General features: G+C 43.7%; 1 protein-coding gene across 2 annotated transcripts in view; it reads left to right on the forward strand.

Annotated features, from left to right (window-relative positions):
- Positions 1–7,457: 7,457 nt before the first annotated feature.
- Positions 7,458–11,780, forward strand: part of lmf2a (lipase maturation factor 2a) — an 11,467-nt gene continuing 7,144 nt past the window's right edge. For both annotated transcript variants that reach the window (XM_076270973.1, XM_076270981.1), the window contains exons 1-6: positions 7,458–7,569; positions 8,365–8,618; positions 8,748–8,776; positions 9,144–9,337; positions 9,860–10,038; positions 10,994–11,147. In XM_076270973.1, the coding sequence (XP_076127088.1) occupies positions 7,476–7,569; positions 8,365–8,618; positions 8,748–8,776; positions 9,144–9,337; positions 9,860–10,038; positions 10,994–11,147 (904 nt within the window). In that variant the 5' untranslated portion in view covers positions 7,458–7,475. The remainder of the gene's footprint in view (positions 7,570–8,364; positions 8,619–8,747; positions 8,777–9,143; positions 9,338–9,859; positions 10,039–10,993; positions 11,148–11,780) is intronic.

Genomic DNA, 11,780 nt, shown 5'->3' on the forward strand with positions numbered 1-11,780 from the left:
CCAGCATGCTTCAGGGGGCATGGATGCAGACACAAAGTATTTTTCCGTAATATAAAGGCTGACCTAAGATATATGCAAGCATGATCACATCATACTTTCCCAGGTATGGGTAAGCTACACTGTCTTGAAAACGATATAGCCTAGCATATGAAGAGCTCTTTTCCAAAATGCTATAAATTCATTTTTGTAAACATTAATAAGTCATGTTATTTAATTGTTTTTCAGGTAAAATAAATAAAAGTGCAGTTGTGTTGTTTTGATTAACGGCTCCCACACACAGCTGCGTGCTTCGCGTTGCTGGAGACGCATCCCATTCACTTTACATGGGCTCACGTGATCCGTTGCCGAACTGAATTGTGGGTCCGTCGCGTCGCGTTTCTCCCGCCGCTCGCGTTGAGGAGTTCAGCTGTTGCTGCACCGACAGACGGCACCGGTTAAATCAAGCGAATCTACGGACGGCACCAACCAATCACATTATGGTTTTACTTCAAGTCATTTGCATAGCTACCGTCGGGAACACCCACTGGCATGCATTGACGGAACGCAGCTGTGTGTGGGAGCCGTTAGTACATAACAATTACCCAATTACAGATCCGAAAACAAAATAATCATTTAATTTTAAAAATGATTTATGAAAATGCTTTAAAATGGAGAATATAGCGTTTTGGACCCAAACTCTTCTTATGTGGCCCTGATATATTATATAATATGATATATTACTATTAATTTAAATCCCCCCCCCGCCCCCCCGTTTTAGCGTGCCACCCTAAGATTTGCAATGGCCTCCCCTGGCCACCCCTGTCAAAATGTTCTGCTGGCGCCACTGCCCTTAAAGACAGATGAATGGATGTCATATCATAGCATCTCTATTTAAAAAAAGGAAAAACATGTAGCATTTACAGCCAGACGATCTTCACTTGCACAGTATCACATGATGTAAATACTGTCATTATAATTTATGTGTTGCATGTTTTAGGTTGCCAAGTGTGTGCGGGAGACCTTGTATACAGAAGGAACAAGTCATTTCTTTGATATCTATATTGGGAAAAGTATGTGACTATGTTAGCCATTTTGCTTAGATTGGATGATGAAATTTTGGTCAACGATACCTGGGACACCGAAACACCGGGGCACATGAAACTTGGTGGGCATGTAGCCCCACTAGACTTTTACGGAAACATTTTGTTTGGTCCTCGGGGCCACACACACACAAATATATAAACACACACACACACACACACACTTACATCGACACACGCATACGAACACATCCACACGCACAGACCCGCACACACAAATAAACACACACAGGCACTCACACACAAACACACACATAAACACACAGGCACGCACACTCACAGTCAGGCACGCACATACTCACACACACACGCACGCACACATACACACACACAGGCACACACATACAAGCATAAACAAAAGTTGTTAACGCACAATAAATCATTTTTAATTCAGTAAAGGAAAACCAAATATTGATCCTTCATTTTGGCTGCATTTCCAGTATTGCTGTTACATATTTTGTCCACCAGATGGCGCAGCATCTTCCTTCAAGACACACATGCATTAGGCCTACTTGACATTATTTGGTTTTACCAGAGTGACTTACACCGACAACATCATGGTAGGATGATTTTCAGGTGAAATGTCATTCCCATTTCTTCTTGAAGCCGAAATAAACCTGAGAATGTTTATTGGACATGCTTGGTTTTTACTGCAAGAACGTTAATCTTACACCAGCTTAATGTTATGTCCATAGGTAATGTTGGTTAAGTGATGCAATGAGTGATGGAGACTAGTTTGATTGTTGGTGTATTTGTGAAGCATTAACTGACAGGAGCTAAGTTAGTTAGCCATCACAACGAGCAGGGCATAGAGACAGTAAAAGGCATAGATAGGCTACCTGTCTATATGCATCCCAAACACCGGGCTGGGACACTTCTGCTTGCTAAATGCTGTTGACTTGCTCACAGTTCTTGGTGGCCCCGTCAGTGCAAAATGTTGCACTGACCACAAAAAGTCTACACAAAATAAATGTGAGCATCTGAGCTAACATTCATTAACGTTCAACACCCACTAGACTACTCTCTAGTTTCAGTCTTCAATTTCTTGCAATTCAACAAAGGTTTTTCAACTAAGGAAGAGCATGGGCCACAAAGGCTAAAAGTAAATAAAAATAACTGATCATACATGTAAAATGTTTAGCTTGCATAAAGAGATAGAGTCATTAAGTATAAACTGCTCACAATGTAGAACGACAGTCAGCACTGCAGATCAACACTGCTGTCGAGGAGATTTGGACGGAGATTCGTACCGTCATGGATCCATTCTCCACGTGTCGCAGTGTTTCGCGCAGTCTACTGGTACTGTAGGACTCTCGGTCTTGTGGTGGTCGGGCAGAGGAGCCTCTTGAAAGACGAGGCTCATTTCCTGGATCAGCCTGACTGTTCTGCTGGGCTTTTTGGCTCCGTTGCCCCCCCACCCCCCCGCAACAAAAAAAAATTTACGCGTGGACAATATTTGTCCGTTTCCCGGGTTTAGCCCCGTGCGTTGGTCAGCAAAAAAATAGCCTACATAGCATAACAACATCCACATGCAATAATACAACAACAACGTCTACAATGACCTATTCATTTGGACAACTTGATACAGCCCATTACAGGCTAAAGCAAAGTCCTTTTAGGCAAGTCCCTCCACTCGGCGGCCATATACCAACGTTTTATGGGCACTCATCGGGCACAGTCTTTGGGTCGAACTGCGCGTGCGCAAGGCTTCACGACACCAATCTTGCTCCAGCGGCGAGATCACAACACACACACGATGTCTTCACAACACACCATATGATTGGCTCAATGTATTCACATCACACCACATGATTGGCTCAATGTATTCACATGTCGACGTTTTGCCGAGGAAGGGGTGGGATATGTGTAGACAACGGCCATATTGGCTTGACAAACTAGCCCCATGCATTTCTATGGAGTATTTTTTGAGTGCTGTGTCTCCACATTAGAAAGTCTCTGGCTAAAGTTACCTTGTTTTGTTCTAGCGTACCGTGACGTCTGGCTTTAATGCAGTCTAACGTTCTGACAAGCACACACCTTGTACTTGCCCATCTGGAATAACTCCTCTAGCTTTGCTGCCTCCATACTTTCTGTTTTCGTTGTGATACTTAACTTGTGATATCCATGATGAGTATTGAGTTAGTGAATTAGCTCAACATTGTGTGCTGATAACCGGATAGCCGAGTAAAAGAAAACAAGTAGCCTAGTTGCGTGCCAGCATCTGTCTCCTGCTCTACTGTCAGACAACGCTATCTGCTTCGAGTAGGCCTATTAGGTAGGACTGTACAGTCCTCAGTACACAGTACAGTACAGTACACTCCTCAGTCCTACTCGAAGATAGCATTGTCTGACAGTCGAGTGGGTTAATGCACGTATTTCCAGGACAGGTCTGCAACTTTCAGGCAGTTCTGAGTTCGAATCTAGGCAGGAGCAGAGCCTATTATAATGAGCGCATACGGGGAGTAAAACGACTGTTACGAGCTGTTACAACTGAAGGCTACAATGGTCGCAATACAGAAATATGCGCCTTACGTTACCTACAGTACACCAAAGCTGAATAAAATTATGCAAGATCAAAGTAACCTAAGGTAGCCTATGGCTCTGATGGTCTGCGATTTTTGTTTTTAGATCATTTCAAACAAATCATTAGTCTAATGTGACGGCATCACCTTTGATGGACATTTATTTCCTTTCGTCTATATTTGACGATGAGGGATTAACATGAATGTCTATCTGACGGACCCCCACGTCGGAAAACAACGCCGAAGGTACACCTTTCTCGTTGGAATTTGACGCCAAGGACCCTTGACCATGCGTCAGACCTTTGACGAGTAGGGAGTGAGACTGGGTTGGTACGGACGTACACCTGCAGGCGCGCCTAACCGGTTATGTCGTTCAGATATACGGCCCCACCGTTTAACATCTGCAGAACCTCCGGTCTTACACGTATGTCTGAAAGCGCTTTATGTCATGCTGTATTAGGTGTGTGCACCCCACATCACCTTCTTTAAATGCAAAAAGTCTTTGAAATGTAGCAATAGTTGCCACAATTTTTCACCCTGTTGGGGTCAAGATGAGAACAGTTCCGTCGCCATATGCCCCGTATACTGCCGACACGGCACTTCCCTCCTCCGTTCGGGGGAGCTGGGCTGCTAATGGGTCAGAGGCCCGGCTCTTAGGGGTCTGTATAGTGTGTGCAGGCTGTGGCGCAGGTGGGGCGGCTAGGTGAGGTGAGGGGGGTAATGGGGGAGGCGGCTGGCGTGTTCCGAGCAGTGGGGGCTGTAACATGCCTCTGCTCAGCTGTGAGTGTGGGGGGGGGGGGGGCTACGGGGGTCTCGAGGGGTGGGCCTCCCGGTCCCTACAACAGGGACGCTGTTGGCTTCAGCGGTGTTTGCTGACACCAAGGGCGCAGGAGGCATGGGGGACGTGGGGGATATGTCCCCCGCAGTGCTGAAGAGACGGCACGGGGGACGTGGGGGATGTGTCCCCCGCAGTGCTGAAGAGATGGCCGTTGTCCCCCTCACTTTTGATAAGGAAAAAAAGCCTTATAGGTACGCTAAATAAATAATAACCTATAGGGTTTGCGCTAACTATGTAAAACTCCCCATTAACAGCATCACATCACTAACCACAGCCATCTACAGTGTAAGAAGGCACAATCTCATATTCACTCTGTTGGATATCTGAAGCCAGTTTGTCTACTAACAACCATCATAAAATAATCCTTAAATTATGGCTGGGGTCTTTTGCAAAGCACAGCATCTTTATTTGAGGCAAGCTGGTAGGCTATTCGAGGCAGGCTTTTTTCATTTCTAACCTGCATTTAGACATGCGTTTCGTTTGGAGCGGCATACCGGTAGGCTATCAAAAGCATACAATTTTCAGTTTGGTCTGGGATTTACTTTACTTTTGGACTGTTTGATTATATTGCTAAATGTTGAGACTGATGGACACTGAAATCTGGGAGATATTTGATGGTTCACTGTTATGTTTCATGCAGTTGAAAACAATGTCGGGATTGTGACATTGAAGTGAAACAAGTGTCGCTGTTTATTGCGAGACAAGGCAGCCGTTCATTTAATAGGGGTTGTGCTGTAGCCTATAGAAACCTTTTTGCGTAGCCAAGTAGCCTAAATTGAGTTATTGTTTAATTATGCATGATTTAGTACTTTTTATTAAATTCGTAGGCTAGAATGCCTTAAGTCGTGCAACAATTGTGTTTAAATGTAGTAGCCTAGGCTTCAGCCTGGCAATTACCTCGAAAGGGGCGGCAAGAGAGTGAGCTTGAGAACGTGTGTTGGAGACCCATGGTAGGAAAACGACTTTCCTTAGCCAACCTAGGCTATTAATCCAACCAACAATATAATAAAAATATTAAGAAGAGATGTTATTTCATTGACTTAAATCGAAACAATGTCTTCTAGTGCTGGTGGACTGATGGCAATTGTTAGTATAGGCAATTGATAACCCGTCTTGTATGGGAACCTGCCTTTATTTGTCCGGCTATAAATAGAATCAATCCCGGGCATAATTTGAGGATTTATGGTAGCCTAGTCTCCTGCTCAACATGACATTAGCTGTTATGTTTATTGATAACAAACTCAACTAGCCTACTGATCAACTCGTTTTCACTACTAGCCTAACTATAAAATACAAGTCTATAGGCTACCCAACGTTTTTGTTCTAAGACATTTATTTCAAACATAATTTCAAGACACAAATTGGATACGTCAGTTACCTTGGTGCATACATCCCAGAGAGCAGGCTACCACACCCTAGAGTGATGGGCCTACAGTATAGCGTTCTTACGCATTCAGTGTGGGGTATAAACAAGCTGAGAATTTAGCGGTGTCACGTCTGCCTGTCACAGACGTGGGGAGCTCTTTGAAGCTTGGGATAATGTGGTACAGTTACTACAGTAACAGTATTTTTTTATTTTTTTTCATTTTATAAATGCTTTGTTTAAATGCTGTTGGAACAAATAGTAGCCCTAGTTGATTATAAAGTCAACTTTCTGTTGCAATTTTCTGTGTGTTCTGGACTGGTAACTTGTTAAGCCAACATGTTCTAACGTTGCATAAATATTAACTGCAAACACATAGTGGAGAGTTGATTTGGTTTATACCAGACAATTTAAGTATAGGCCTAACTAGGCTATTTGATCATGTAGTCTATGTTTGGATCATAGGCATGATGATTCATTCATGGCTTCATAAAATATCAACATCCCATGTTGCTTTTAGAGTATTCTACCATTGGCCCAAATAGTGTGAAATAAATCTAAAATAAATAAATAAAAGTAGAATTGCACATAGCAAGAAGCTGGTCTGAGGGCAGATCTGGCGTTTTGCTCATTTCACAGTTTTGACCATTTTTATCAAAACATATTTTGAAAACAATCAATTGTATTATCTTAATATTCTGGCAAGTTTAAAATATGATGGTCGAAAGTGGGCCAGAGGTGGCGATCCGATATCTGGAAATCTGATCTCACTATGGGTTTGTGGTACAAATATACCAACCAAAGATTTCAGAGCAGCCACATAGCGTTCAAGACTCTTTGACTTTTTTAGAGCGGGAGATGACTAAATGGGCATTGAATAAACAAAGTTGGGCTAACCATGACCATAAGCAAGCAGTACACCAAAATATAATTTTGGCAAGTATATTTTAACCTGCTACAACACAATTCCCAATATTCCATTACTTTGCCCCCAAAATGATCAAATTCCCTGACTTTCCATGTCTGGAATAAACTTTCCAAAATTCCTTGATATTCCAGAAATTCCATGACCCGTGGGAGTCATACAGTGTAGCTGTGTAGGAGCTGGACATTAACTGAGCCATTGAAAGCTAATTGTTGAGGCATAGCCTACACTTCAGTTGCATGCCTGTCTTAGTAGGCTACATTTGATTATGCTGATCTTAACCATTTTTTGTTTTTGTAAGTTATCACTCTGAGTCATGATTAGGGAAGAAAATAGCCAATACTTTTATGACATTAAGACGATCGAATAGAGAAGCTTTTGTAAATTTACTTTATCTTGCTTCAATCTGTTTGCCTACAGTTCATGTGCCTGTTGTTGCAGTGGTTCCAACTTAAAAGGCCGAAACTCAAGGTCGACCGCACTGCTGTATGGCTAGGGAATTGGCTAGGAGAGAGAGAAATGACTCAAGCCAAACCTGTTCCTGATCTCATCGCCTGTAGATGGTGCCCGTTTTATGAGATTGGTGTAACATATTGCGCCTTCGCTGCAGGACATGAGTTTTCCTTCCTGACTCTTCCTACTGTACGTGTCCGCCCTCACGTGCGTGCGTGCGTGCGTGGCTACATCCGTCCCGACTTCCACCACCACTCTTGCAGGACAGACAGTCTCAGGAATCTGGCGTGGCAAGATGGGGGAAATACGGTTGGCAATGAAAGCGTTCCTTTGGTGCATGTCTACCATCTACATGTTTGCGTTTGCTTCCCTATACGTACAGATACCAGGTGACTCACCCGTTTCCCTTGATAAACTGTTCTGAGCAAATTCATGGCAAATTCTTGTTAGCATTCAATGGCTAACATGCAAGCGACATGTTTCAGTACAGTGATATTGTGCAATGAACCTAGTGTTATTTTGTCGTGAAGTTGACAGCGTAGGCTTACATCGCCAAAAGTGCACATACCATGTGCATGTGTAGCTTACCCATTGCCGCAGAGTAACTTATGAACTTTTGATATCAACGTCAGCCAGTTTGAAGTAACGTTATGGCCGATTCAGCCAAACTAACATTAGCTTCTAGGCATTGTTGGTCTTTAATCCATAACGTAAATTAAGGTTGTTTGACGAAGGTGACTTCTTGTGTCTTTTGCTCCTGGAATCTGAGTCAAAACAACGCACTCCTTGTGTTCAAATGGCACACCGATGCTAACATGATGTCAATTTATCTTCCAGTGGTTACTTCTTAGGAGCGCTTAATTAAAAATGCACTGGAGGTAACGTTACTTTGGTGGAGTTTTTGTAAACGAATTAACGAAATAAGTTACAGTAACGTTAACGCTATCGTTAACATTAGCCAGCTTGGTTGCAGCAGGTTGGATAACATGCTAATTTAAGTGTAGTTAGATACATACTAGTGCATACTAAGTTACTGTCTTCCGTTTAGTTTCATTAGTGTTTGAAATAGTCTTAATCATGATGAAGTTTATAAAACCTGATAACGGTCTTTTAGCTAGCCTAAACACGCATCGTAACACTCTAGAATTTTTGGTATGAACACGCCACTCCTTTTTCCGCCATAGGTCTCTATGGCAACGAGGGGGTGCTGCCCTCGCGCTGGATGCTGCGCTACACGGGCAAAGGATTCTGGGAGCAACTGAGAGATTCTCCCACCCTTCTGTGGTTGGGTCCCAAGCTTGGGCTGGACACACAGCAAGGCATGGAGCTTATTGCCCTGTTAGGGACCTTACTCAGCCTTTTGTCAACACTAACGCACAGGCTACGGGACTGTCGGCTCTACCTGTGCCTCTGGATACTGTACCTGTCACTTTATCAGGTAACACAGCCGCAGCCCCTCCTCAACACACACACACACACACACACACACACACACACAGACACAGACGCACACAGACACGCGTCCACCTTTCTCTGAACATCTTTTTTTCCCCTCTACATAAAACAGGTTGGACAGGTGTTTCTCTACTTCCAGTGGTGAGTGTTGTGCTTGTTATGTATATTATGACAATTCCTTAGTATGCATGAAGTCACATGTTAGTAAATGAAACAGCTGCTGAGTGGGGATGACTCCGGAACATCAGGCATCTCATAAATAGACATGAATATTTCTGGACAGCCCGATGGTCACTTGACCTTCAACGTGTAACATGTCCAGGGGCTTCCACCTTTATGTCCCTGCTGACCAAGGCAAGGCACCCTGAGTTGCTCCAGGGGTATTGTTCCTGTAGTTAGTTCTCTATTGCTCTGCTAAAGAAATAGATAAATAAAAGTATCTGTACATTTTTTTCTCTCTCTCTCTCTCTCTCTCTCTCTCTCTCTCTCTCTCTCGGTCCCTCTGCAGGGATAATCTCCTGCTGGAGATGGGTTTTCTGTGTGTCCTGGTGGCACCCCTGTACCTGCCTTGGGGGCGTTCCCGGGGCTGTTTCCATGACAACGTGACGCTGTGGGTGGTGCGCTGGCTGCTCTTCCGGCTCATGTTTGCCTCTGGAGTGGTCAAGCTCACTAGCCGCTGTCCCACATGGTGGGGACTCACAGGTGTGTTTTTATGTGCGCAGGTGTGTGTGTACTACATAGTTAGATTCAGTGCAGTCATGCCTCTGTTTCTGTATGCCTGTGTTTGTGTAATGCATGGGATAAAATTAGTCATAATTAAGTTAAGGGACAATGGACGACACGGTGGTCTGTTCACAGAAATTAATGCACGGTCGAGGTTGTAAAACGGCCCCGACGCGAACCGTTTAAACCTCGTACATTTCATCAGTAAACCTCTGTACTGTATTTGATAGAAAAGGACAGTTTTGCTAAAATTACACTGTTTTTACCGGAAATGTCCCCATAGCATAGCAAAAAGTGTGTAAAAATGTGCCATTTTGGAATACGGTTGGTAAAAAATTCAACATGCCCCAAGTTTTAATCTGTTCCAATAGGGGTTCTGACCAGGAATCCATGGAGAAAACTTTGACCAAAAAATAGGCCTAATGTTTCCAGCAGATGACCTGTCTATATTGTTTGTGTATCTATCTGTTATGAATCTGCTTTGTGTGCGTGTCCGTCCAGCGCTGACATACCACTACGAGACCCAGTGTATCCCCACTCCTCTGGCTTGGTTTGCCCACCAGCTGCCCGTGTGGTGGCAGAAGCTGAGCGTGGTGGGCGCCTTCCTCATCGAGATCCCTGTGCCCTTCCTCTTCTTCAGCCCCATACGACGACACCGCCTCACCGCCTTCTACCTGCAGGTGTGTGTGTGAGTGCGTGTGTGTGTCTCCTTCCACTGGAAAGCACAGGGTAGTTCTCACTGGTGAAGTCAGTTGTAAGATCACAAATTTACAGAGTGCCTTAATTTAACCCCTGCAGGATTTTCTGAGATAGTTAAAGGTGTTCTAAGCAATGTTATGCGGTTCCTAAGCTAAAACATTTTTGTCACATACAAACATCACCTCACCATCTGCTAGCTGCCTGTGCCCTGAATACACTGTAAATAAAACGTGGTCTCTGTGGACAGCCCAGGTTCCAAAAATGGCAACAAAAACCATAAAGACTTGCACACTGCCTTTGAACGACTCAATAAAAGCACAAAATGGCCTGTACAGATAATTAGGCCATTTTGTACAGGCCATTTTGTGCTTTTATACTGGCAGTGCTTTTCTATTCATTAAGATGCCTGAAGAAGATTGTAAGATCGAAACGTTGTGTCTTTTTTCTATTAAAAGTTGAGTCGTTCAAAGGCAGTGTGCAAGTCTTTTTCACTTGTATGCCCTTTTTGATTTGGCACCTGCTGAAACACTTTTGGATGTGCGCACTTCATAGTATGCTTTAACAAAAAACATAAAAACATAACAAACTGTTTTAGCCAATCACCGAAGAGATTAGGAGAGTTTCAAATGCACGGGAGGGAGTGGGAGGGAGTAGCGAGATAGCTCTTTGCTTTTTTCGAACGTCAACAGAAGTGACGTTACCCAACATCGCTTAGAGCACCTTTAAAGTAGTGAATTCATTGGGTAGGAAGACGTCTGCCCTCTGCTGGACTTTTCTGTTACTTTCATTTCAGTGTTGATCTACAGTTGTGTCGCTCTAATGCATAAAGTGTTTTTTCTTCTCTGCCTCTTTCACTCTCCCCTCCATCCCTCTCTCGCTCTCGCTCGCTCTCTCTCTCTCTCTCACCTGTGTGTGTGTGTGTGTGTGTGTGTGTAGTTGTTGTTGCAGGTGCTGATTATCTTCTCAGGGAATTATAACTTCTTTAACCTGCTGACGATTACACTGTGTCTCTCCCTGCTGGATGACGAGCACATCAACTTCCTCCTCCACAGACCATCTGCATCTGCAGACACACACAAACTGCAAAAGAGTATGACATGCACACACTCACACATATACACACACACACACACACACACACACAGACACACACACACACACACACACACACACACACTCAGACACAGACACACAAACACAAACAAACTGCAAAAGAGTGTGACATGCACACACTCACACATATACACACACACACACACACACGCACAGTCGCACACATACACACACACACACACACACACACACACACACTCACACACAGACACACAAACACAAACTGCAAAAGAGTGTGACCTGCACACACGCACAGACACACATTTATTTAATTTTATAGTGCATATATGAACATGTGCATTAGTAAGGGATAAGTAAGTTTGTAATGCTTTACCAAATTATTGTGATGATTGCTCACACACACACACACACACACACACACACACACTCTAAGATGGAAAAGAAGTGATGGCCAACAGTACAATATGATGTATTGCCTGCTGTAGTAGCACAGGTGACCTGGTGAGCAAGGACACATCATTGCATCCTTTGGAAAGACATAAACCCCTGTAGTCAGAGAAGAGAAGTTCCACAGAGGGGGAATATTTCTACAAACATCCAGAGATGCAGCAACAGTGTACATATTTTAGTACTTTGTTTTACCAACTCT

Source organism: Alosa pseudoharengus, unplaced genomic scaffold (genome assembly GCF_046254945.1).
Source record: "Alosa pseudoharengus isolate Yale_2024_CS ecotype anadromous, Long Island Sound unplaced genomic scaffold, YU_APseudo_1.1 YU_APseudo_1.1_scf_10, whole genome shotgun sequence".
In the NCBI taxonomy this organism is placed as follows: domain Eukaryota; kingdom Metazoa; phylum Chordata; class Actinopteri; order Clupeiformes; family Clupeidae; genus Alosa; species Alosa pseudoharengus.